Here is a 26,809-nt window from a genome sequence, read left to right on the forward strand (position 1 = left end):
CTGGGGGGGAGAGGGCAGCGCTGCACTCCCCATTCACTCCAGGCTCTGGGCGTGGAGGTGACGTCCCGGCTGTACGAGGATGCACAGAGCCCCTCAGGGGTAGCTTCGCCCTGCAGCCTGTCCGCTTCTTAGGGCGATGCGGTGCTTTCCGGCTGGAGCTCCATCCCCCCCCCAGCTCACAGGTGCCCATGAGAAAGGACGCCCCATCCCGCACCCCTCGGCAGCGCCGGTGTCTGGTGCCATCTAGTGATGCCGCTATTGGTGCTGCGCGGGACTGCCGAGCCGCTGCCCTAACGGGGCTTTGCTCTGCCCTGCTGTCCCCCACATCCCAGCGCAGGGGGTTACTGCTTCTTTCCTCAGGGAACTGCTCCCATCAGCTCGGCGGTGCGTGGCATTAGGATCAAACCTCCGGCTCAGCGACACCCATCCTTGTCCCCAGTGGGGGTCCAGCCTGAGTGATGCTCATAGAGCAAGGATCTTCCCAGAGGACGTGCAGAGGCAGAGGGGGGGGGGGACCCTGGTCGGGCACAAGGAATTGTAGGGCCTGCAGCCCAGCAAAAAGGAGCAAGACGTGTCCTACAAATCTCCAGGGTGTTTATTGTCAGGATAGAAATTTCCATATATAAAATAAGGGTTTAAAAATAGCACTACCCTGCTCTCACAATAAAATATATATATACACACACATGTAGATATTTATAGGGAGAGTTATTACCATTTTGCTACGTGATTAAAAAAACCCCAACCCAATAAAAGAAGATAATGATCGATTCTAGAAGAATTCTGCCAAAACAGGGATGAGGGGATCCTGCTGCCTGCTCTCCCATGGGCTGCACCCCCACGGCTGTGGGGCCGGGGAGCTCTCAGCCCACATGCAGTCCTGCTGCACAGCCTCATCCTGCCCGCAGCAGCTCTCTGGGTGCTGCCACTGCTGGGTTTCCTCATGCAAAGCAGCGCAGGGAACGGTGCAGGGGCTGCTGCCCATCCCAGCTGCATCAGGAGCTGTGTCACGACTCCTCTTCCAAACCTTGCCCACCTTGCCCCAGACCAGCCAGGCTGGAGGGGCGATGCAACGAAGAGGGCTGAACCCATTTGCTTCGCAGTAGGGCTTTTGCTCGAGTTCTTTTTCCCCCTTTTTTTTTAAGATTTTTTTTTTTTTCATACACTCCACATCCCCTTGGGATTTTGTGATAAAGAACAAGCAATGATGCTTTACATAATCTATCAATAACAATGCCACGTAGCTACTGTAGGTCCCCTCTGAGCCCTGTGACCTGCTGCAAGGATCACTTCTTGAGGGCAATCTGCTTCTCCAGGGCTTCCAGTCTGGCTGTCATCTGAGCAAGTGTGCGTGCTAAGAAAACTGGGAGCTGAGCAAAGAGCGAGAGATGTGCCCAAAGCAAGCACAAAGTGAGCCTTACCTGCACCTGCCAGCCCCTCACCTTGGAGAACTCAAGGGACTGAGCTCCCAGGATGGAGCCCATCCTTGATGCTGGCACCCGTGCCTCCTTCAGCTTGGGTTTGGATGCAGTCCCCCCACCTCCCCTCCCCAGTGAGCCCATGCAGCACTCAAAGGATATTTCTCTCAGTCAAGCTCTGCAGGATGGCCACGGTGTTTGTCTGGAACTGCACCAGCGCCTCGCACTCACATGGGCTGCGGATCTCCGTCTCCCCTCTGCCCTCCTCTGTGTTGGAGGGATTTGGGGATGCTCAGAACACGCACAGCAGGCCCTGCTCACATCCTCCCCGACATAAGCCCCTTATCCTTGCAGTCCTTTTGCATTAACCCCATCTCCAGCTTCCCTTCCAAATCCCTCCCTGAGCCCCACTTCACTATTTACAACAGAGGGATGGATCGGTGGGGGGTTGTACCAGCTATCTTGGCCCTGGGGAAGTGCCCAGCTCGGGTTGGTGCCTCTGACTGTCCCCACCAGCATCATCCCGATGAACATGCCACGGGCTGATGGGCTCTGTGGGCAGAGGCAGGCTGCTGGCTGGGATACCCACCTGGGCAGATGTTCAGCTTGAAGTTCTCCACGAGGTTGGTCATGGTGGTGAAGTCTGCCGAGTAGGAGAAGTGCTGCTCCACTGGCTCAGAGGCGATGGCTCTCAGTTCCTCTTCCACTGCCTTGCCGACACCCACAGCAAACATGACAATACCTGCATGGCAAGGGTAGATCCTCAGCACTGTGCCTGCTGCTCAGCATCAAGCAATCCTGGAGCAAGCAAGACTGAGCAAGGCAGGGATTGGGGCAGCAAAAACCCACCTCCCAGGAGCCAACCACCCAAGGAACCAAACTTGGATGCTGAAGCTCTGTGGGTTGGACTCCTCACCTGACTCTTTAGCTCTCTGTGCCCACTCTGAGATGTCATCCTGGGAGCGTCCATCCGTGAAGACGAGCCCGATCCTGGGCACGTTGTAGGACAGTGGCCTGGCCCCTTCCAGTTCAGAGAAGCTGTGCTCTACCATGTGCTTGAGGGCCAAGCCTGTCATGGTGCCCTTCTCCATGTACTCCATCTTCATCACCGCCTCCTTGATCTCCTCTGCACTGTGGTACTTGTTGAGGGGGAACTCAGTGCGGACACGGCTGGAGTACTGCACCAGCCCCACACGTGTGCCATCAGGGGACACTTCCAGTAGATCCACAATGCGGTTCACAAACTGCTTCACCAGCTCGAAGTTCTGGGGCCGGACACTCTTGGAGCCATCGATCACCATCACTAGGTCAACGTGTCCGGCCCCACACTCTGCAGGGATACGGGATGGTGAGAGGGGATGTGCAGGATCCCACATGGACTGGGGTGAGGCCTGGAAGTGTCCCAGGGCAGAGTAGAGGGGAGGATCACCTCCCTCACCCTACTGGCTGCACTCATTTCAATGCATCTCAGGGTACCATTGGCCTTCTTGGCCAGAAGGGCACATTGCTGGCTCATAGCCACCCTGTTGGCCACAGGAAATCCAGGGCCTTCTCCTCACAGCTCCTTTGCAGCAGGTCTGCCTTTAACCTGTACTGATGTGTGCAGTTATTCCTGCCCAGATGCAGGCCCCTACGCTTGCTCTTGCTACACCTCATCCTGTTCCTGCCCACCCAACTCACCAATCTGCCCAGGTCTTGTTGAAGGGCAGCACAGCCACCTGCAGTGTCCTCAACCTTTTCCCAAAACCCTGTTGGCTCTTCCTCTGAGGACACAAGCCCTCATCCATCCACGCAGATCCCCTCACAGTGGGCTAGTTTTGGGTAAGCCCCCATGGTGTGAAGTCCAGTACTCACTGTTGCATGTCTTCCCATCAGCATGGAGCTGCTGGCCCTCGGGGCACACGCAATGGAACGAACCTTCACTGCTCACACACTTGAACTCGCAGCCGTGATCCACCCCGTTGCAGAGGTCAATGGCTGGGACACAAGGCACGGAGAGGTGGTTACCACCATGCAGATGGAGACACAGCCATGGCAGCTGCCTCCTGCGGCCCTGTGCTGGACTCACCGCGGCAGGACTTGCCGTCGTGCTGCAGCATGAAGCCATCGCGGCAGCGGCAGCGGTGCCCAGCAGGGATGCTCACACAGTCGTGCTGGCAGCTGTGGTTGCCAAAGCTGCAGTAATCAATCACTGGGGAGGGAAGGGATCAGAGAATCACAGAATCGTTAAGGATGAAAGACCACTGAGATCAGCTAACCCAACCGTCAGCCCCCGTCCCACTGCTCTGGACCATGTCCCTCAGTGCCACATTTCTCTTTCTCTTGAAAACCTGTGCCAACACCTCACTGTTCATTCTGAGAAGAAATTTTTCCTAATATCCAACCTGAAAGGAAGCCCAGTGAGAGACTGAGAGACTCTTCTGAGCAAGGAGCAACGGGAAAACGAAGGGAAAGAGCGGGGAGGGAGATGACCTTACTTGTGCAGCTCCTCTTGTCCTGGTTGAGATGATACCCGGCGCGGCAGCGGCATGAGTACGTCCCCCGGGTGCTGATGCAGTGGTGCTCACAGCCATGCCTGCCGTCAGCACATGCGTCGATGGCTGCGGGGAAGCAAATGCGGTCACCCCTCGGCCTCGGTGCCCCCCGAGAGACAGGAAAGGAAAGCCTCAGAGTGCAGCTGACACCACCCTGCCCTCCCTGCACCAGGAGCACCCAGCTGCTGCTGGCCTTATTGGGCCTCTTCCTGCTCTCCCCTCCAAGAGACATGCAACTGCTAGAGATAGAGTTAGAAAGGGTTTTTACGGGAACAGGTCTTTCCATCCACGTTGAGCTGGTAGCCAGGGTGGCATTCACAGTAGAAGGAGCTGGGGGTGCTCACACAGCTGTGCTGGCATCCGTGGTCCCGTTCCATGCACATGTCTACCCCTGGAAGGCAGAGAGGGCATCAGAGCAGCCCCCAAGGTGCTCTCCACCTACACTGCCCTGCAGAGAGACCCATAGGGCTGATTGCCAGCACACGTACACAGGCACCTCCACATTCCGCACAGGGTTCTGAATGGCCTCAGGTCTACCTGCGCACTAAATCAGCGCTCAATATTAATTAAGTGTTGATAGCTGGAGCTAAATGAAAACTTGAGCTCAGCTGGAACATGCTGTTCATTGATGTAAAGAAGCCCAGGCAGCTATATCTGCACATCCCTGTGAGCAGGAGCCTGCTGATCCAGCTGGGACATGGGCACTGGGGCCAGGAGGCAATGGGCAACGTGCTGCCAGCAAAGACAGGGTGCTGCAGAGCACACTCTCACCCCCATGCCTATACCTGGTTAGCCCTGCTCATAACACAGGCCAAGGCACAAGCAGCCTCCCTGCTGCCAGCCACTACTAAAGGCATGTCAAAATGCAGATGGGGCTCTGGTAGGCATCACCTACCCCCAGATACCTGGGGAAATCAGTTCCACATTTCTTCCTAGCTCATATTGCCATCACTGTTGCCATTACATCCTGGCTCACCGCAGAGCTACCAGGAACAGGTGAAGACAAGAATGTGCCTGCAATACTTTTAAAGCTTTTAATCCCACTGCAGCACAGGGAAGGTGTCCCAGGGGACAGCTGCTGGATGAGGCTGCACGATGCCACCTTCCAGCCTGGCAAGGAGCAGGCAAGAGGGCCACAGCTGTGGATCTCACCCACCGCACAGCTTGTCCTGGAACTGCTTCCCAAACTGCTGGATCAGCTCGAAGGACTCCACCAGGAAGACGTGCTCCTCCAGTGGCGGTGAGGCCATGGCCCGCAGCGAGTTCATGTCAGCCCGCTGGATGCCCACGGCGTAGATCTCAATGCCGGCGTTCCGTGCATGGGCGGCCACCTCAGAGACGCGGTCCTGGGGCCGTCCATCCGTCACGATGATGGCGATGCGGGGGATTTTCTTGTGGGGTGGGCGTGCGCCCTCCTGCACGGTGAAGGCCACGTTCATGACGTACTGGATGGCCAACCCTGTCATGGTGCCCTGGGCCAGCGGTACGATGCCGTTGATGGCTCTCTCCATCTCTGCCCGCGTGAAGAAGGTCTTGAGGGAGAAGATGTTCTGCACCTGGCTGGAGTACTGGATCACTCCAACCCGCGTGGCGTTGGGACCCACGTCCAGGTTGCCAATGATGTCGATCATGAAGCGCCGCATGGTCTCAAACTCAAAGGGACGCACGCTGCGGGAGCTGTCGATCACAAAGACAATGTCCAGGGGACCCGTCCTGCACTTCAGGGCTGTGAAGGGCAAGGAGATGGATCAGCCTTGTGGTTGTCTGCAAGAATCTGAGGCATCCCATTTGGCTTATCCTCCTTATAGAGGATGGAAAGGGCAGGTCTGGGCAGCGCAGCACTTTCCCACTGCCAAATAAACCTATGCTGGGTGCCTGCTAGAGTGGGACTGGGGACAGCAGGAAAGGATACATGCTGTGACACCATCCCCATGGGGAATGGCAGCGTCTCCTCGTCCCCAAGTGCTTCTGCTGCCCTGCTCCTGCAGAAGCACCTCTCTGTCTGGATCTACCCTGACAAGGCTTAGACACAGGTTTAGGCAATGGTGTTTTCACCTCTGCAGCAATTCTTCTCTTCCTCCTGCAGCGCCAGCCTACCATACTTTCTGGTTTTTTACTGCACTTTGCCAGTTCCTGCCCAAATACAGAACTTCTCTTTTTTTTTTTTTTTTTTCTTTTTCTTTTTTTTTAAGGGAAAAGAATAAGACAGTGAAAAGCTCTGCTACAGGCATGCACATTGAGAGCATTAAGCCAAAGAGCCTCTCTTGGATATATGGGTGCAACTTCCAGTGCAAACCGAGAGTGTTTAGAGAGCAAAAAGCCAATGAACATATTTGGCTTGGCCAGTGAGTAGCTGAGCCTGGGAGAATTTGGCCGTAATGGTGAGCAAACACTGCGCGTCCATTGGGATGATGCCCAGCCCACGGCTGTCAGCTCTGCTGCTCCCCCGTGCCCAGAGGTCCCTGAGACATACTCCTCTCTCTCTCTGCGGTGCTGCTTTTGAAACTGAAACTGATTTGGCCACCTCTGCCCAGGGAGGATGGAGGCTGCTGACCCCAGACTTGCTTTATCCCCCACCACATCCCCGTCTTCATGCTGCAGGTGGAACCCTGCATCCTTCTGGGGATACCCCAGAGAGCACGGTGTCCCACCAAGCCTTCCTCCGAGGGGGTCTCATTGCCCTTACACACACACTCCTCTCTGCACAGGCAATTCCCAGCCACCACAGCTCACCTGAAGGCTTCGGTCTGGCTTCCAGCGCCGTCAAGACGAGCAGGAGGAACGCAGCAAGCGGCAGGAGTTTCATTGTTGCTGTGGGAGCAGAGCTGGGCACTCACTACAAGAGGAGGAGATGTGCTGTCAGTGTTCAGCCCCTGATGGCACTCAGTGGGTGCCCGGGCACCGCCAACATACCCAGACTGTGCCCCAGCTCTGCCAGCCCCGTCCCCAGGCTCACCGTGCAGGGACTCTTCAGCACAGCTACATTTCATTACAGCAGCGACAATCTGCCAAGTGAAAAGCTCTGATTTTCTGCTCTGGGTGGAGCTGGCCACCGGACAAGCCTTATTTTCACTTGCAAACCATGCGTCTGGGATGTTCCGCCAAGCGCTCGCTGCGCAGCCAGGGGACGCAGGGAGCTCTGTGCTGGGAACAGACGCCCCAAAATTCAATGCCAGCAGAGGGCAAAAACCCACTCAGAAGTGTCTCAGAGCCACTGGAAAAGGTCATTTTCTCCAAAAAGCTCCACGACTGTAGATTGCTTTTGGGAAAGCAGAAAGCAAAAACCTCCTCATGCACAGGTGGTGACAGTGCCTGTGCAGACCTGTTTGCAGGGTGGAGGATGGTGCATTTGAGGTGGGATAACTGAGGGATGGAGATTTTGACCAGCTATCTGAAACCTCCAGTTGTGCTTGCCTCCCCACCTGCCCATTTCTTGCTTTGGCTTTCGGGTTAGGGTTAAGTGCCAGCCCAAGTCAGAGCCCACTGAAAGAAGTGGCAAACGCTGCAGGCTGCCAAATAATGGCAGCAATAAGAGTAAAGGCACTGCTTGGGCACTGGTGGGATACCCTGGATCAGTGGGGCACCCAGGAGCCCCATCCCCAAGTGGGAAAGCCAATGGGAACAGGGAATAGCACAGATAGAGCCGCTTCCCCCAGAGACAGGGAGCAGGCAGGGGGGTGGGGCTTTTTCAAAAAGCACACTGGAAATTTGCTTTATCAGTAGTTATTGGCTGCTATTTGTTTAGCCCCGTGAGGTCTCGGTTGTAATTCATCACCAGGGTTTCCACTTAATTGCTGAGCGATTATGCACAGCCCTGAACCTGATGTTTTTGACAGCGGGGATGCTGATAATAGGTTGCACAGCTGTGTCCTAACATACTCTCTGGTGTTCACACCTGAAAAATGATATTGAAGAAGTTGAAAGGATGGAAAAGGGCTACAAGAGGATTCAGAATATCAGTGTTATGTGCAAGACCTTCAACTTGGCCGAACTCTGTTCCCCACAGGCAGCACTCAGGTGAAGCCAAAGCCCCCTCCCAGCTTGGCTGTGTTTCACCACTTACCTAGCAGAATCTTTTCAGTGCAACACATGCTTTTTTTTTTTTTTTAAGAAGACAGCACTGCCCAACCACTATACGTTTTGGAGACAGCTGTGCCACCTATAGCATTTCTGCAGGTTGCTCTCCTGCAATGGCAGGCTGGCACAGCATCCAGAGTGCTTCAAAGCCAGCGCAGAGGGAAGAATGAGCTCCTGGGCCAGGAACCAAGGAGGAGAAAACCAGCCCACAACCGATTCTATTTTTAACAGCATCTGAGCGTTGGATGAAGCCTTCACGCTCCCTGTGGCCAGTGGGGCTGTGGGAGCAGCACGGCACGGTGGCACTGCCATGCACCCAGCAGCAACAGGGCATTGTGGGCAACCCTACGTTCAGTGCAGCGCCCAGCAGCAAGGCTGACGGGAAGCAAAGAGGGAGGTGGGTGGGAAGCACACGGCTGGCAGGCAGGTGCTGCGAGGCAAGGCAAACAGCACGGGGACCTTGAGATAACGCCGGGCTATAAAGGAGGAAAGGCCTGGGGGGTGGGAGGGCATAAGCACTGCCACAGCGTGACACCCCACAGCGTTCCCTCATTTGTCAAAGCAACGCAAGGAGAAAGTCAGCCTGCTGTTCTGCCTTGCAGAAGGAGATGGGTTGACGAAGGGATGAGCTGCATGTAGAAGCTGGCAATGAGCCCAGCCTCCTCTTGCACCCCTCCTGCTGTGGGACAAGGAGAACCAGGGATGGACCCCCAGAGGCAGGCAGGTAAGGCAGCCCCAGGGTGCTCCCCACCCCCCGCCATCACTGCACTGCGCTCCTGCCAAGTGCTGAGCCTCGGGGAAAAAACAGCCGCCTCGGGTTTCAGCCTGGCCTCCTTGGCAGCGCTCTGCTGGCCGCAGGTTCACAGAAATGCTCGGAATATTCCCCTTCTGATTCATCCGTGCAGGTCGGACCTGGGCGCATCCTGCCTCAGGCAGGCATGGAGCAGAGATCTGTAGATCTGTGTCCTCCTGCCTCTGGGATCGGGGCTTTCTCAGATGGTCTGCAGGGGGGATGAAGCTGGTGGAGAAAGTGGGGGTGAGTGGTGCAAGAGAGGGCAGCACCTCATAGCTTGGGGGAAATCCTGTCCACGGGAGACCCCATGGTTCTGGGCCTTAGCTAGATCTGAGGCACAAATCACACTGAAGAATGGCAGTGGTGCATGGCGCCAGTGCTGTGTGAGCTGTCAGATAGCAGCACCTGTGTCTGTGCTGGGATTTTTGGATGATGGCAGCACTGGATGCAATATCCCCACCACTCATGGGACTCTTTGTGTACTCTGCTTCATTCCATGCCCAATAACAAAGATCCAGTAAGGCAGCTTTGTAGGGCATAAATCAAATCCTGTCTGGGTGCATGGTAGAAATGCTGTCACAGCTTGAACCTATGATGGAGCACCTGGTGGGAAGGCAGGGCCAACCCCAGGGGAGCTCAGGTGTATGCAGTATACCTGAATGACCAGAAGGGCTGGAGCCAGGATCCACCCCTTCCCAGATCTCATTTAAGGGCTGGCAGTGGAGATGAGGGTATCTTGCTGGATATTACAGTGTACCTAAGGCCTTTTAAAGGTAAGTAGATTCTTTCCTTTGTTTCTGTGTCCATGGCTGCCTTGTTTGAGCAGAACCTTGCTTGCTGCAGCCTAGGACTTTGCTACTATGCTGTTGTTGCTGTGCTTTCCATTGTGTTACAGGCAGTTAGTCCATAAAGTGTCAAGGAGACTCCAGGAGGTGGAGCATGCAGCCATAGATAGCCATGTGTCCTTGGCAGAGCCATTCTCTGAGATCACGCCTTAAAGAACTGCCCAAAAAGTGCAGACTGGACAGGGAAAGCAAAGAGAAGGGTGCACTGCCCCAGGTGTGAAAGGCAAGAAAGCAATGAGAGATTGCATCAACCTGGAGACACCTTCTGATGTCAGTCAGGTTGTGCTGTGCAAACTCCACTGACCCCTGGCATGTTGTGTGTGTGTTTGCAAGGCCCTCGTGTGGTGTGGATGGCTGAGGCCCAGGCTGGCCCTGGAGCTGTATCCATGATGTACTGGAGGGCTGCCCAAAGGTTGGTTTCTCTTCCTGGCTGGAAAGAAGCCCAATTTCAGAGTGGAATTATATTTCCTAGCTCTCTTCTTTGAAACACCTGTGTTCTTTTAGAGCATAGAACCTGCACAGCAATTCCTCTCATGTTCCAGTAGGGGAAACTGAGGCACAGAGGCAAAGCCCAAGCCAACTGTATTGCTCCCTGTGTGCCACAAACCAAGCAGGTGCAGCCTGAGGGATGCTGGGCTCCCCACCTGCCCCTAGTCTGTGGCTGCCCATACCCTGAATTACTGACTAATAGCCCCTGGGGACCATTCTGCAGCAATGATCTTGCACTCAGCCCCAGCATCTCTTACACCCTCCTCCAGTGCTGCAAAGCCCTCAAGGAAGGAGACCTCTGCAGCATTCAGAGAATGGGAGCACCAGCATGTGGAGACCAGAGAACCAGTGTGAATTTCTAGTCTGAAAACAAGAGAGGATAAAGTGCTTTTCCCCCTCCATAAGGACTGGCATATCCTTGGTTCTTCCCAAACACGTGTGTGGGTGAACAAGAGCAGGCTCTTTCCAGGACATTGCAGCACACTCTGGTTACAGAGCTGTGGCAGCTCCTCTGGGCCAAGTGCCACCTGGAAGGACATGTTGTTTGAAAGACAAGGCTGTACTCAGCACATCGTGGCTTCAACCCCAGCAGGAGTTCAGTAACAGGAAAGACTTGCTGGATGCTGGACAGACTTCCCTGAGAAGGTCAGTTCCTATTCTGTGAGGCACGTAGCAGCTGGCAGCTTCCCCATCAGCTTGTACGTACCTGCAAACTAAACATGGCCTCACAAAGCATGTGTTAAAGATCTGGCTAAGAGGACAACACCAGGTGGTCACCCAGTCCTGCTCCTGCCTGCTGTTTTGAGCAAATCTGGATGGACCTCGGAATAATTTTCAATGTTAATGAAGAATGGTCATTGAGGAAACATCCACCTTGCAGATTCTCTTTCAAAATCGGGTGCTCATCTGCTAATGAGTCCCTGGAGGGCAGCTGGATGAGCCTCAGGCTTTGGAGAAGAGGAGGTCTGGGCCATCCAGAAGCTGAGGCAGCAACCCATAGCCCAAATCCTCTTTCTGGGAGGAAGGTGTTAGAGTGCATATTTTCCCCAGAAATATGCATGTGTGACCACAGAGGAAAAAGAAGTGTCCTGGAGCAGCTCATGGGCTCGTGTGGTGTTTGTGCAGAGCTGCTGAAGCAAGAAAACCAACATCTTTAAGCAATGAGACAGATAGTTTCTAGGAGGGTATGTACCTCCTGCCACTGCAGGAACCCCAATCCCCAGCTGACCTCTGTGAGCTCCCAGGGCACAGACAACCACTGCTATTTCAGCCCCACAATCACAGATCTGCTGCCCGACCTCCTTCTCTAAATCTTTATATCAGATTTCTTACTCTGGAGACGTGACTCAATGTGTTGGCATAAGGCAACATGCCAGAATGCTACTCATGTGCCTCTCCCCTTTATCCTACCCATCCTGCTAAGCGTTCAATTGAAATAGCAGAAAATGAGCAGCGCTTGGCTGCTGCAGAAAAGCAGGCAGAGACTGCAGCCCTCCTCAAGACAGAAAAGCGATGTGAAGTCTTTGTCTAGATACTTCTCATGTTGGCAATCCTGAAGGTAGCATGGGAAAACCCTTCCATATAACTTCATGGCCACCAGCCCCCATAGACTTGTCCCAGCTCTCTGCTGAGGCAACTGTCCCACCCGGGTGGTGATGTATGGGGAGCAAGGGGAAGGCAGACTCCTGCAGAGTAGCTAATCCAGCTGACCTGCTCCTACTGATTCCTGCTGTGGGCCATGGATTCCTATGGGTTTGTGGAGTGTAGATCAGGATCCTGTTACTATGGGGTAGCAATCAGTTGATGAAGCAGCAGGACACAGCCTGGAGGTGGGAATGCTCAATGCTTAGGGAGGAACTGAGGCACTGCCACCTCTCTGCAGGCGACCACAGCAGATCCCTATGGAGTTGTGCACCGGGGAAATGAGTATATGATGGATTCATGCATGCAACCAAGGACTTGCAATGTGGGAAGTCAAACCCTCACATTCCTCCTGGGCAGGGGAGTGAACAGAAACCCAGCTGCTAGCGATGTTACTTATTGCCTAAACCACATCTATGCTGCAAATACTGACGGACAACGCTTGCTCAGTGGAGCTCTTATGGTAGTAGAGGCTGTGCTTTGGTGATCAATTTGCTTCTGTTTGGGCCCAAAGTGAGGAAATATGAAGGCAGGAGGTACTGACCTGCCACAGGAACCACTCAGCCTGCAGCAGGGCTGGAGGAGCCCACGGGATACGTGGCACAAAGGGGACTCTTTCTGCAGCTGATTTTTATACAGTTCTTTATGAGTGCCACTCAATCATTTTTGTTGTGATTTCCCAGGTTTATGCAGTGATGGTAGGGCCCGTCTGTAGCTCGTGTGTGCTTACTGCTGCCTCTCTCAATGTTTCAGCCCCATTCATCCAGCATTTATAAATGGTATTTTATGAGTGCTGAGTTCTGAACCAGGCAGGCACGCCGCTCGGAAGGCGGACAAAGGGGCCCCTATTGGAAACTTTTAAAATGCTCAAACAAAGGCTTCTCTTGAAAACCTTTAACCCCTAATGCCAGCCTCGAGGGAAACGCTGTGAGTGCTCAGAGCACACGCGTCCTGTGACTGCAGACTGCCTACAGCAGGCAGCTGTGTTGGCTGCATCTTCTGGTGGCTACCATCACCAACAGAAGTAAATCCCAAGCCCAACTTGCAGTAATCCCACAACATTTAGTTAATGCTTTAAGAGGGGGGGGAAAAAAAAGAAGTTAGAACTCCCACAGAAATGAACAACAGCTTTCTCCTGTTGGACGCAGCAGACTCTGTCTGCTTTGATGGAAAGTGACATTTTACTACAGACCCGAAGGACTCTCACACGCCTTCCAGATGGGAATTTGTCTTTCAGATGAGGCCAGATTTATCCCAGGAGTTAACTCTGCTCTTTGCATTGCCAAGTCCTGGTGGCAAATAGCAGGGCTGAGATCTGAGAGCAGATTTCTCCCCACACACAGGCTTTCTGCCTGGATTGGATGCCAATCTAATGATATTCCCTAAACAGATGGCAAGAATCTGCTTGTGGAATACGCTTTCTACTTGTTACTGAGAGCCTCCAAGCTGGCTGCCTGCAACTGATGGCTCCTGTTCTCAGGAAAACAACAGATAAGGAAGATTTTTGTTGTTGCTATCAAGAGATACTACAAAGGGTCCCACAGGGAGGACCTCAGAGTAATTCTGTATGCAATCTGGGCTTGACGGAGGCAAAAATCCTGCAAGCTTACGTAGAAGAGGCAGAGCTGTGAATGGGCTCCTGTCTTGGAGCCTGCTCCCCCCTCCACCAGTCCCACAAGAGGTGGTGGATTCCTTTCAAGTGGCAGAGCTCTGCTTCCTTCCTCTCACCCACACCAGCTCCTGCCTGCAGGGCAATCCAGGAGCTCTGCACCCCTTATTCTGCAGCAGAACGAGGGGAAAGCCCCCAACAGCACATGCCATCACTCTGCATTACCTGCTTGGACAGCTGCATGCCAGTGCAGAATACTCTGCTTTTCCAAACAAGTTTTCCCATGTAATTGCTTGTAGCAAATATGCCCAGGGCTATTTTTTTCCCCTGTGAAACAGTTGGAGTTATAAGGCAAAGGTGGGTGATCACTTGTGTGTACTCATGAATATGTTCGCACAAGCACACTCGGGGTGTGCACAAACCCAGCATCCCATGAAATGGGGCAGAACTAAATTCAGCTCCATTTCCAAGCTTATCTTTTGGCAGGATTTTGCTCTTCTGGTGTGCAGCGTGCTTTGCCCAGGTGTACGAGAGCTTACTACTCTCTGCTAACGGAGATCCTCGCTTGTATAAGCAAGAACTTGCCCGAAAGCCGGGCAGCGGTGAGCAGGGCAGGCAGAGGACGAGCAGCGCTGCCCCGACAGCAGGGCACGGCTTACGGCAGCGCCCACTCCCCAGCGCCGTGTGCTCAGGTGGGTCAGTGAGCGCTGCATCGAAGCAGAGGAAAAGCACACAGGCAACAGAGCTCGGGGATCTTGGCTTGGGGATAACCTGGTGCCGAGGGGTTATCCTCTCCCTATTCTCTCTTTGCTTTCCGCTCGTTCCGAGGGGCCACCCGGCACCCCAACCCTCCATCCCGATCCAACCCCCCCCCCCCCGGAGCTCGGGGCTCACTCTCTCCCCTTTCCCTTCCCGTAGGTGCGGATGCAGCGGAGACCCTCACTCACCCGTACCGGCCGCAGAGCCGCTCCCCGCCGCGCTGCTGGCTCAGGTAGGCGCGGGGTTGCGCGGTGCTCAGCGCTGCTGCGGCGCGGCATTTAACGGGGCGGGGGGAGGCGGGGCGGCTCTGCTCTGCTCTGTTCGGCCCGGCGCAGCGCGGGAGGGGCTGAAGGACCCCCCCACGACCGAGGAACGTGGGCAAACGGGAGGTGGGCACAGGTGGAAGCGCATCGCCAAGGGAGGTGCGCGTGGGGCGGCGTAAAAGTGATTGCCGACAGGGAGAGGCTTTCTGGGTTGGGTGGTTTGTTTTTCTCCCCTTCTCCGCTTTGCGTCTCCTATCAGCTTCAAGAAAATCGCCCAAGCACCCCGCGTCCTTCCTTCCCTTTGAGCACCATCGAGCGGGGAGTTTGGAGAGCTTTCTAGCTGGGGCTGCAGAGCCTCTGGTCCAGCTCCCAGCAGCAACAAGTGATGTGCTGTGCTGTAGCAATGGAGAGCATCACCTTCAGGCACCTGGGAACAGAGCATCCCAGCCCCTCATCTCAGCACTCACGTTACATAGCGGTGGTGGGAGCCACCTTTAGCGCCGTACTGCACTGGGCTTTGGTGCTTTAACAGCACTTCCCTCCCTCTTTGTGCTAACAGAAACCAGAGATAGGGGACCTCAATGTATCACCCGTGTTATCGGAGCTCTCCGGCAGCCGGGCCAACGCTGTGTTACCAAATGGAGCAGTGGTGGGGCAGGCGGGGACCACCCCTCCTGAGCTCCGGTCCCCCACAGAGCTCACCCACCCTGCCCTGCTGTTTGCTGCTGGCGTGGTCCATAAATCCCCCAAGCCCAGAAAAGGCTGAATTTCACTTGTGTGTGCAGCACTGAAAATATAGGATTTATAAATACCCGTGCATATACAAGGGCCTGTGGGTTGGGCTGCTCTGGATTAAAGGAGGTATTGAAAAATGAGGGAAGCCAGAAACTGCAGGCTTCTCGTTTCTGTGAATTCTAATGGCTTTTCCTTTTGCATAAACATTGCGTTGAGCCCATACTCAGGAGCCCAGCAGGCATTTTCTCCCCTGCTCTGTACAAAATACAGCCCAGATCTCCAAAATGGCTTAATGAGGAGATTTGGTTTCTCCAAGCACGGGAAAATACACAGCACTCTGTGGCGAGCTGCAGGGCAGCTGTGCTCTGAGCAGAGCATGCAGCAGCTCCTGGGCAGGGAGAGCAGAAAACTCAGTCTGCTTGAATTCAGAGTTAACTGCACTTGAGGGTGGTGTTAAAGTTATTGTATAGGCAGCAATTGAAGAGCCAAACGAGGGCTGGTGGGGTGGTGCTTTGGCCCTCTGGGTCGGGTGCTTTTGTTCTATGTGGAACCAAAGAAACTGCACCCACTCCTGCAGTACATCCAAACCCAAAGTGAGGGCCAGGCCAGGCTGTGCAGGGCGAGGAGCAGGCTCACAAAAAGCAGCCCAGCGAAGGTTGTGGCCTGCAGAGCTGAGCTGACCTGCTCTGCTTCCACATAATACCCAACTTTGTGCGTTGGATTCCCGGCTGAGAGCTCAGGCTCTGAAAAGAAGGCTTTGAGTGCAAGCGGTGCTGCTAACATGACACTGAACTAACACTGCACTACAATCAAAGCATTTTAATAATTTAATATAATAAATGTCAGAGGGAGTGAATGATTCCCTGTAAGAGGCTATAGGTGCCAGAAGGAGCTGAGCGGGTGGCTACACCCATTAGCAATGGCTCTTTGACTTGCTGAGGGTAAATGTAAACCAGATGATGGAGGCTGGGTGGTCGTCTCCACGGTCAGAGTGGTGAGCACTGCTCAGGAGTGCATCACTGAGGCAGCATAGCCCCATAAGTCAGGAGGGAATTGCTGTAGAGAATGGGTAAAATGAAGAAAAACGTTGCTGAGTAGTTCTTCCTGCTGCTAGATGTTGAGTCTTTTTACCTGCCTTTGGCATGCACCTTCCAGCCTGAAGCAGAAGGAAGGTAATTAGTGCAGATGGGGCACTAATAGGTGCTGTGCAGTCACCCAGCACTGTGCCTCTGCGTTACGCAGGCTGGGAGGGAGTGGTGGTACCCACACAAGCCTGGCCCTGCCCCAAGCTGCTGCTGCAGGAAGCTCTGCAGAGCAGGATTTGCTTCTGACTGTGCTGTCAGCACACGTCTTAATTCACATTTTTTGGCCAATACGCTGCCAAACACTCCCTGCCATTGCCTCACCTTGGTGTGAGGCTGTTCCATACTCTGCTAATGGGTGAAGCCACAAGCAAAGGCTGAGGGCTGTGGAGCAGCATCTCCTTGTCCTCTGTGAGGCTGTGGGGCAGCAAACTCAGCCTGGGCACAGTCTGTGCTCACCCCACAGCCCTGCAGAAGGCAGTGAGCAGCCCTGGGTGCACTGTGCTCAGCAGAACCTCTGTCTTGTAGGTCCAACCCATACCAAGCTGACCTGCTGCGGGATGGCGTGCGGAGATACCTGCAGCTGCCAGCAGAGCAGACAGTGCTCATACTGCATGCCAAAGTCGCCCAGAAGTCGTATGGCAACGAGAAAAGGTAAGAGACATCTTCTCCTTCCCAAAGCAGCTCTGCAGAGCTCAGCTTGTGAAAGCCCTTTCATCAAACCTGGTGTGGCAATGATGTAGAATTATAGATTTAACATATCCCCTTGCTGTCCGTTCATGATCTTTTAGCACCTAAAGCTATTCAGTCCTCAGGGACTGAACAGTGGGGCGCATCCTTCCCACCCACACAGACCTGGAGCTGGTGCTCCTCCTGGGCTTCTTCCCCCCCAGCAAGGTCAGGGAGATGGGTAAAATGGGAGAAGCCATTCAGGTCTTACCCTCTGAGCATGAAATTGCAAAGAGGAGAGGTTGCTGCTTTAAGGTCACGCTGGGACTTTTCCATCAATGGCCATGGTCTCCCAGAAGCTATTTTTGAAAATCCTCCCCGCATTGCAAGAGTGCCTTGAGGTTCTGGCTTGAATCTCCAAAATTGCTACTCCTGAGCAGTGACGTCAGCTGTGGCAATGGAGTATAATTTATCCTCCATTAGTCTTTGTGATATAAATAATCCCCCCCTTATTAGTGCCACCTTTAAGGCTGAGCTGCCCCCAGGTTAAAGATGAAAGGTGCTGGTCTGGTTTCCTTCATGTCCTCGTGGCCCAGAGCTGGGGGAGGTCTGTTTAAACAAACCAGGACCCCAGCACTTTAGGGCTCCAAAATATCACCTCCCCGTGCTGCTGGCATTTCACCTAGTATCAATAGAGAATGAATTTGCACCATTCACACGAGTGCAGTGACAGTGGAAACCCAAATAAAACACAGGAAAATAGGTTTCCAAAACGCTGGGTATAGATTTATTTGCGTTGGTCTCCAAATCTGGCTGTGAATGCAAACTCTGTTCCTGAGCTGCTGAAACTCCACATTCCAGACGGGCAGAGCACAGAGCTCAGCCTCTGTAGGGTTGGGCTGGGGGGTTGTGGGACCCCCACCCCCTCCTGCTGCTCAGTCCCTGCCCTGTGCCCACCAGCAGCACCCAGAGGTGGGACAGCAGCATTAAGCCAGCTCTGAGGTCGCTTGGAGGCACCTATCTCTGCCAAGAACCTTCTGTGGGTGCAGTAACAGTGCCCTCTGGTCTCTGCAGGTTTTTTTGCCCCCCACCTTGTGTTTATCTGGGCGGGCCAGGATGGAAGCTAAAGCAGGAGCAGCTAACAGGTATATGTTGGGGGCAGCCCTTCCCCTTCCCCTTCCCCTTCCCCTTCCCCTTCCCCTTCCCCTTCCCCTTCCCCTTCCCCTTCCCCTTCCCCTTCCCCTTCCCCTTCCCCTTCCCCTTCCCCTTCCCCTTCCCCTTCCCCTTCCCCTTCCCCTTCCCCTTCCCCTTCCCCTTCCCCTTCCCCTTCCCCTTCCCCTTCCCCTTCCCCTTCCCCTTCCTCCCCATTTGTCCCAGCCAGGGACGTGGGAGAGGCAGGGCTCCGTGTGTGGGGCTACATGGGGCTGGACACCATGGGCAGCAGCCTGATGGAGACACAGAAGCTCAGCTTTGAGGAGCAGCCGGATGCAAAGGTACAGTGCTTGCTGCCTGCTCCCCTCTTGCAGCACAGCCCCCCAGCAGCATTCCCACACATAACGCACACAGAAATCCCAGCCCTTCTAAAGTTCAAGAGCTTGAGATGCGATCTAGCATCTTTTGATAGGGGCAAAAAGAAAAGCGTTGTCTGGGGTCCCCAAAGAGCACAGGGTCTGAGCTGGGCCAGAAATATTACAAAGAGGGCCTTTGTTTGCAGTGCTGGAGCTGTTGCTAGAGCGTGGCCTATCAGCCATCCAGCCTGGGTTTGGAAACCCAAAGCTGGGGCAATCCCTCATGTGATGTGGGATAAATCACACATAAACATGAATTTCCATGAGGAATTCTCTGCCCCCAGTGCAAATAAAGCCACTGCTGATCCCCAGTTCTTCACTGCACCTGTAATAACATCTCTGGCCATTTCCCCCTGTAAATGAACCCAGGGCTCTTTCAAAGGGCACCATTATGTCCTGGCAACACGCTGTGCCCGGGCTGGCGGTGAGGAGGGTGAGGAAGGTTGGAGGGACCATATCTGTGCCTGCTGCCCCCAGTCTACATCCAGCAACCGCTCCTTCTGCCCTTTGCAGGGGTTTGGCTGTGCCAAGGCTCTGTACATCTCAGATACGGATAAGCGCAAGCATTTCCGCCTGGTCCTGAAGCTCTTCTTCAGCAACGGGCAGGAGATCGGCACCTTCCACAGCAAGCTGATCAAGGTCATCTCTAAGCCCTCGCAGAAGAAGCAGTCGCTGAAGAACACGGATCGTGCGTATGGAGTTGGCTCTGCCAGGGAGAAAGCAGGCGTGGGGCTGGGTGGGGTTGGTGGGGGTGGGATGGGGTGAGGTGGGGTAGCATAGAATGACATGGCATGACATGGCGTGGAGCAGAGTGAGATGAGATGGGCTGGAGTGCAGTGGGATGAAGTGAGATAGGACACTGAGTGCTCAGGGCTTGGCTCCGAAGCGGTCAGGGCAAATTCAAAGCCCGTGGGTTTGAATCTCAAAAGATCCACTTGGGCAGAGGTGATGTCTGCTTCCAAAGGGTTGACCTATTGCAGTGTATAATGTCCTGATGCCATGAAGAGAATGGCAGCTGGGAAACACTGGTTCCTGCAGTGCTGGTCACACCAGAACCCAGGACTTGTCCTGTCCAGCTGCAGAAAGCAGCAGGGTTGTGGTTCCAACCCTAACCCAGCCACCTTCCCCCACAGTGTGCATCTCCTCAGGCTCCAAAGTGTCCCTCTTCAACCGCCTGCGCTCACAGACCGTCAGCACCCGCTACCTGTCCGTGGAGGGAGGAGCCTTCATCGCCAGTGCCAGGCAGTGGGCAGCCTTCACCCTGCACCTGGGTAAGGAGCTGTCTCCAGGGCTGCCTCTCTCCAGCCTAGGCTTACCCATCCTATGCTGGTTCCCGGGGGCTGAAGGATTGGGAGTTAGCTGGAGGTCGCTGCTTGTGATGGTGACTCTGCCTCTTTCCTTCCTGCAAAGCTGATGAGCGCTGCACCCAAAGTGAGTTTCCCCTGCGGGAGGGATACATCCGCTACGGCTCTGTGGTCCAGCTCATCTGCACGGCCACCGGCATCACCCTGCCACCGCTGGTAAGGCTCCATCCCCATGGGAATGAGCAATGGGCACTCCTAGGGCTGCTGCTGCTGCTCTGCTGTTCCCCTGAGCTGAGGGGCTCACAGAGAGCAATGTGGGCATTGTCCCTTTGCTTTCTCCTGCTCTGCAGTGCTCTGTATGCACAGGGACATGGATGGGGACAGAGCACTCCCCAGCCCCATGCTGACCATCTGCCTTGCAGATCATTCGGAAGGTGAGCAAGCAGTATGCTATGCTGGACGTGGACGAGCCCATCTCCCAGCTCCACAAGTGTGCCTTCCAGTTCCAGGGCAGCGACCGCATGTACCTGTGTCTGTCCACAGAGAAAGTCATACAGTTCCAGGTACAGGGGGCTGAACACTCCTGGGTGCTCCGCATTCTCTCTCTGAGCTCCTCTGCTTTGTTCCTAGCCAAAGTTTTTGCAAAGATCTCCACTGGGACCAAATACCAGGTGTCATGGCACTGGTTGCCCACCGTCCCCACCGTGATGTGTTCAGAGCTGTGATGTTCTCTGCAGGCATCGCCATGTCCAAAGGAAGCCAACCGGGAGCTGCTGAATGACGGCTCCTGCTGGACCATCATTGGCACTGAGACGGTGGAGTACAGCTTCAGCGAGAGCCTGGCCTGTGCTCGTGAGCCCGTCAGCCCTGTGCCCCTCATCACAGCCTTGCAGGTAGGCGTGGTTCTGGGTGCAGGATGGATGTGGGCTCACCTGCTCCATTGCTGAGCCCTGGCACCTCTGCTCGGCTTCTGATTTGAGACGCAGTGAGGAGAGGCAGAGCCCTGTGCCCACTGTGGCTCTGCCCCATGCAGCTCAGTGGCGGAGGGGATGTGGCCATGCTGGAGGTGCAAGGAGAGCATTTCCATGCTCACCTCAAGGTCTGGTTCGGGGACGTGGAAGCAGAGACGATGTACAGGTGAGGGGGCAGAGGAGCGGCTCTGGGTTTGGGCATGGCCTGGGGGCCTTGGGCTGGTGACAAGTGGGCAGAGGAACGGAACCACGAGACAAGAGGGGGGGGTGGTCCTTGACCCCGTCTCCACCACCAAGACCCCTTCAGGTGAACTCTTGTTTTACTACCTTGCTCCTAGGAGCCCCAAATCCCTGATGTGTGTTGTCCCTGATGTCTCTGCCTTCGGCAGCGACTGGAGGTGGCTGCGGTACCCCATCACTGTCCCACTCCTGCTGGTCAGGGATGATGGCCTCATCTACTCCAGCTCCTTCACCTTCACCTACACTCCAGAGCAGAGCTTCCTTCCAGGGCAGCAGCTCCCTGCTGATGTCCCACAGGACTCAGACACACTGCTAAACAGCATCCACCAGGAGTTCACCAGGACCAACTTCCACCTCTTCATGCACAGCTAGTGAGCTGGGTGGGAAGCATTCATTGCCAGCAGCCCTTGGCCATGCCCAAGAGTCCCCTGTACACCTGCTGTGTCCTGATCTGCTGTCTCTTGCAACAGCAGAAATCTCACATGTGGGCACCAATAAATCACACTGCATGGACTCTTTACCAATTCAATGCTGCTTTATTGACCCTCGCGTTTTACCTCCTGTGCTGGCACAGAGCATCCCCTCTCCCCAGTGTGCCCCTTGCCCATATATTTAAAGGCCATGAGGGACAGGAATGATGAATGTCTGGGACTTTAAGTGTTATTAATCTATAGGAGGAATCTCATCCAGCAGCTGAATATCAGCACTAGATTATTATTGATTTCCTGCTTAGAGACCCAAATGGCATTATTTCAAAAGGTGGGGGGTGGGGGAAGAAAGGCAAACTCTTCCCAGCAGTCATGGCTCTGCTGAGACATGCTGAGACAGTGCTCTTCACCCCCCAGAGCATTTTCTTCATCTGCACAGCGAGCTCGATAGTTAGGATGGGGTCGGGGCTCAGTCCCCACCCGCTCTATAGGAGCTGCAGCCACAGCCGTTTCCTGTGCACCACTTCTGTTTGATAAATGGAAAGTGACCCCTTCTTCGTTCAGCAGCAGCCGGGTCTTGAAAGGCAGGAGGAGCGGTTCTTGTCGACTTGAAGGGCTTCAAACAGGCTCACGTTGTTACGTTTACGGTACACGCCCTTATCTCTGGATAATGGCAAAGCCTGAGGGCGTTGGGAAAGCGAAGCACAGTTCCCGGCACCGCACGAGGGAGGCAGAGCTGAGAGCTCCTTCAAAACATCGAGAGGAAAATCGCGGCTTGTCGCTCCCCGCCCTCCGGGAGGAGAGCAGCTGCCGCCATCTAGCGAGCCGCAGCCGGGCCGGTGCGCACCGTGCCGACTGCATCACCCCAAGGGCAGCCCTGGCCCCAGAGCTTTGGATGGGGCCCTAGGTCTGTGCAGTGCCCAGAAAACCTCTGCTGACTTATCCGTTACTGACAGAGCCGCAAATAACCCAGCAGGGTGGCGGGAGGCAGAGCTAAAGCCAAAAGAAGCAGAGCTGAGGGATGCTGAGGCACTGCAAAACGGGCCGTCCAGAACCCGCTGTGCTCCTGTATCCACAGCTCTGAGCTCTCAGCCCTGCCCGTGTGGAGAGTTGGGATTTGGGTTGTTTGTTTTGCTGTAAAACAAGCAAGATTGAAAAAACTCCCTTCTGGCACAGCCCTGGGCTGCCTGCAGTGCAGGGAAGGACTGAACCCCCCATTGGTGCCCATCAGCTCTGTATCAGGGCCAGGGGATCTGGGTGGAAGCTGGGCTCAGCATGGGGTTCTGGAGGAGAAGCAGCAGCTAGAGGATTACAAACCTGCAGCGCTGTGCCCAGCTCCCCCCACACAGGGTGGTGCTGGCATGGTGAGGATGGCTGGGAGCAGAGATGTCAGTGTGGGCTGTGTGTCAAATAATACTAATAATTTTCACTGCTTTGATGTTTGAACACAGTTGAATGCAAATGTGATCCCAGAGAGGTGCCTGGCCATGGGAGCTGAGCTTGGGCCAGAGGTTTCTGAGCCAGACTCTGCCTGCTACCACAGTGTCACTACCTGTCCCAACACAGCATCTCCAGTGCTGTGAATAGGGCATAAGGAAAGAGGCTTTAATAAACAATCTCCAGCTTACAGCAATGCTGCAACCCCAAAAAAGCAGGCTTGGTACTGGGGCAGGGAGAGATTTGCTCCGTGCTTTCTGCAGTGAGGATGGACAGACCCCAGAAGAGCCAGATAGGGTTTGACTGTCACCATGATCCCCTGTCCCCCCACATCCCACTAAGAGCAGGCACAGAGGTGTGTGTGCAGGGAGCCCCAGGGCTGTACTGGGGGGAGCAGGCAGCTGTAAAGGGCTCTTTGTTCCCCGGTGTAATTATACCTGAGCAGGGAATAGGAACGTGCTGAAAACTCCTTGCTGGGCGTTGCTGCAGGGAGCTGTGGTGCTCAGCCCAACACTGGCCCCATTGTTCACTCCATGTTCTGTGGGGCTGCCGGCCCACCTCGGCCCCCCGCTTCTCTGCCTTCCCTCCAAATAATCAGGCGGTGATTAAAAAGCAGCCCTTTCCCCTCTGCAATGTCAATATTGGGCCAAACACCCTGAAACTTCCTCCTGGGAGGGGGATGGTGCAGAGCAGAGGGCTGCACTGGGGGGTGAGTGGTGCTTCTGCACCAGCAACACTCCATTCCCTGGGGCCAGCAGAAGCCTGTGGGGTACAGAGACCCTGGCACTCTCAGCCCTCATTCTATCTCTGCTGCACCTCCTCCCAAGGCTGCTGGATAGAGACCCAGATCTCCTAGCCCCAGGTGAAAGCTCAAGGAAAGGAGTGGGGCTTTGGTGCACCTTTGAAACAGATGGATTTGGAAGATGAAATAGCAGCACTGCTAGTCATGGTAGCCCAGGAGACCCAACTGCATCACCTCCCCACAGCAGCACAGTGAGTGCATGCAGTATGCACCCAATGCTCCTCTGCAGTATTGCCTCCACATTATTAAACTGACACTGTTCCCAGGACAAATGCATCTTCTCCCACCTGCACATTTCCCAAGCCATAGATATTTTAGCAGAGAAACCCCTACCTGCCCCTTCTGGTTCCTGTGGCCCTGGTCTGACCTCAAAGCTGCTCTCGGTGATGCTCAGCACAGCAAGGTCAGGATGATGTGGTGGGAGCAACACTGTACCCCGCTGCCTTTTTGGTGCCTTCTGCAGAGGAACAACGCTTCCTTGCAGGTCTTAGGCATCTTTCAGAGCATACCTATAGCCCTGCCACGAGCTTCAGCACATCATAGCTGACACTTTGTTAGTGTTTACCCCTCGTCTGAGCCTTTCCCACCCTGCACTCTGGGTGAACTGGCTGATAAAGTACTCAGGCATAATGACAATATGAGAGTTCTCTGCATCTCCAGGCCTGAAGCTGTTACCTGCTGGGTAGTTAGACTGATTTTCTTGCAATGCAATGGCAAAACTAACTAAATAAATAAATAAATAAAGGAAAAGGGGAATGGGTGGAAGTAGGGGGAAGGGTGAATAAGGAAAAAGTTAAAAAAAAAAAAAAAAAAGTGGAAAAAATAGAAAATGAAAAAAAGAAGGGTAAAGTGAAAAAAAAAAAAAAAAAAAAAAAAAAAAAAGAGGGAGGAAAAAGGAAAAAATAAAAAAATAAAAAAATAAAAAAGAGGAAAAATAATAAAGAAAACCCTGCGGGGTGCGCGCAGTGCCAGGAGGGGGCAGCAGCCACAAAGCGGAGCGGGGCCCGGGAGAGCCCGGGGAGGGGTAACGGGGTCACCCGGCTAAGAGCATCCCGGAGGAGCCCACCCCCAAAGCGCCCCATCCCGCAGCAGAGGGCGGCAGTGCTCAGCTTTAACTCCAAAGGGGGTCCTGGTGTAAGAGCAGAGCTGCACCACGAGGAAATGCGACCGAATGACAGCCGGGAGCAGGGCGGGTTCTGCGAAGCATCACTCAAGGGTAGTAGGCAGCAAGGAGCAGAGCCTGTGGGTGCTGCACCCTGTGACCTGCAGAGCCCATCCAGAGCACTGCACAAACACAGCACAAGGGATTCCTGCAACTGAAATGAAGCCCTTGGGAAAGGAAGAGACAAACAAATGCTGTCCTGAGGTGCAAGGCCAAGAGCCCATCCCGGCTGTTGGAGGCATGAGAACACAGAGGGTGCAGGCATACATCACCAGGTCTGGACAAACAGCAGCTCCCAGGAGCAGAGGTCAGCCCAGCCCAGTAACACCTGAAGTCCTGGACACAGAGCAGGCAGCAGCACAGAGCCAATGTGTATCTGCAGCCCTAAGGGAGCACACACACTGCTCCCAGCTGCCCAGAGCAGGAGTTCCTAGCAGGGAGAGAGCAATTAGATTTTCTCAAGGACAATAATCCATTTAAACACTGCACTTCTTTGGACACTCAACGCCCATCCCAGCAAGCAGAGCCAACCCCATCCTTCAGGAGCACCAAAGTGCCAGGGCAGAGGGGCTGGAGAAGCCACAGACTCCTCCAGGGCTTACCAAAGAGCTGCTCTGGGTTGAAGTGGCACAGAGGACATATGCTCCCACCTGGAAGCCATGCTGCATCCACACTGCTTGCCTGAAGAACTCAGCACTAGGTTGCTCCAGAAGCCCAGCCCTGCTGCTCCTACAGGCAGCAGGAATGGGGACAGTGACAAAGCCCCTCTGAGCTGCAGGGCACTGCAGGGCACTGCCACACCGCTCCCAGCACACCCCTCCCTTTGGTAAACCAAGGAGTTACAGACACAGGCTCTGTTATCCAGTTCCCAAAAGTAATCCCAGATCAGAAACAGTCCAAGAAGCCAATTTTAGAAAGTACCAGTTTATTTGTGGAGAAAAAAAATAGAAGTCAGTAACAGTGGAAAATCCCCAAGAGCAGTTACACGAGAGAATTGAGATATCCAGAGAAGCAGACACTGTTTCTGCCTTCCTGGCAGTGCTGTCCATAGGCAGTGAGTCCCCCCTCTCCTTCCTACCCTACATCCAACTGTGCATAGTTTTTAGAGCACCCCAGAGCCTGCAGCTTCCAAAAACATACAGTGCTGGAGGACCCTTGGGAAAGTCCTCCCAAACTCACATCAACACATCCCTGCCTGCTGCCCCAGGGCAGCACCAAGGAGCGGCCGCCACCAACTAAAGCCTCATTTCTTTGTGCTGTTGCCTCTAAGCATCTGGCCACAAGCCTCAAAGTCCTGCTCAGGAGGCTCCAAGAGCTGTTTAGATTACATCAGCTTCATGCTGCCTACCCAGGTTGGGCTTCAAACCGCACCAAACAGCTACAATCCTGCAACGCCACCCCAAAGCACAGGACGTGCACTGCATCCTCTGCTCTTGGAGCACTGGGAATGGGTCTGAGAGGTAGGAGCTACATACAGGGTATGCAGTGCAAGAGCCACAGCTGGGAGCTGCCACCCAGGCAGACCCAACGCCCACCTGCACTCCAGGCAAGATGCTGGCCAAACAGCAGTACAAAACAGACCTCACAGACAGCGAGGCTGCTGAAGGGTTACCTCCAGCCTTCACACTTAGCTGTGTATTTCTCTGTAAAAATATAACATAGAGCTCTATAGGACTGATTATAATATATTACAGGCTAGAAATACTAAATCTTTCCCCTACTTCAATCATATAATGAATCCAATTTTGCATACAGATTAAGTCTAAAAGTTATTGCCTTGAATTTATAATTAAAATTCACAGAATAAAGCTTAAATAGTTTCCACAGAGACTCATTATATTAGCGTTTTACATAAGAAGGATAAAAGTCACCAGATGCAAAGAGCAGCCATTCCAGAAACTATAAATAATTCTATTTTAAAAAAATAATAAAAAAAATCAGAACCTACATTACAGGAAAACCATAAATATCTTTACCCTCTAC

The 26,809-nt window shown here is 54.1% G+C and overlaps 2 protein-coding genes across 4 annotated transcripts; one reads left to right on the forward strand and one right to left on the reverse strand.

The window, feature by feature from the left end:
* Positions 1 to 599: 599 nt before the first annotated feature.
* MATN4 (matrilin 4) lies at positions 600 to 14,448 on the reverse strand. 2 transcript variants are annotated; one of them, XM_048963043.1, is made up of 11 exons: positions 14,354 to 14,448; positions 6,686 to 6,788; positions 5,109 to 5,678; positions 4,221 to 4,343; positions 3,896 to 4,018; positions 3,487 to 3,609; positions 3,273 to 3,395; positions 2,335 to 2,748; positions 2,008 to 2,160; positions 1,581 to 1,685; positions 600 to 1,345 (listed from the first exon to the last, which is right to left on the reverse strand). In XM_048963043.1, the coding sequence occupies exons 2-11, from the start codon at positions 6,756 to 6,758 to the stop codon at positions 1,287 to 1,289; spliced, it is 1,866 nt and encodes a 621-aa protein (XP_048819000.1). In that variant the 5' UTR covers positions 6,759 to 6,788; positions 14,354 to 14,448; the 3' UTR covers positions 600 to 1,286. The 2 variants fall into 2 exon arrangements, with proteins under 2 accessions (XP_048819000.1, XP_048818999.1); XM_048963042.1 differs by lacking the exon at positions 14,354 to 14,448 and adding an exon at positions 6,909 to 6,943.
* RBPJL (recombination signal binding protein for immunoglobulin kappa J region like) lies at positions 8,582 to 21,491 on the forward strand. Of its 2 annotated transcripts, none has more exons than XM_048963044.1 (12): positions 8,582 to 8,753; positions 14,325 to 14,397; positions 16,774 to 16,899; positions 17,989 to 18,059; positions 18,292 to 18,407; positions 18,996 to 19,170; positions 19,616 to 19,753; positions 19,893 to 20,002; positions 20,209 to 20,349; positions 20,524 to 20,679; positions 20,820 to 20,923; positions 21,096 to 21,491. In XM_048963044.1, exons 1-12 carry the CDS (start codon positions 8,678 to 8,680, stop codon positions 21,367 to 21,369), a joined length of 1,560 nt encoding a protein of 519 aa, XP_048819001.1. In that variant the 5' UTR covers positions 8,582 to 8,677; the 3' UTR covers positions 21,370 to 21,491. The 2 variants fall into 2 exon arrangements, with proteins under 2 accessions (XP_048819001.1, XP_048819002.1); XM_048963045.1 differs by having other exon boundaries at positions 19,631 to 19,753.
* The last annotated feature ends 5,318 nt before the right edge of the window (positions 21,492 to 26,809 follow it).

Source organism: Lagopus muta, chromosome 16, assembly GCF_023343835.1.
Source record: "Lagopus muta isolate bLagMut1 chromosome 16, bLagMut1 primary, whole genome shotgun sequence".
NCBI lineage: Eukaryota > Metazoa > Chordata > Aves > Galliformes > Phasianidae > Lagopus > Lagopus muta.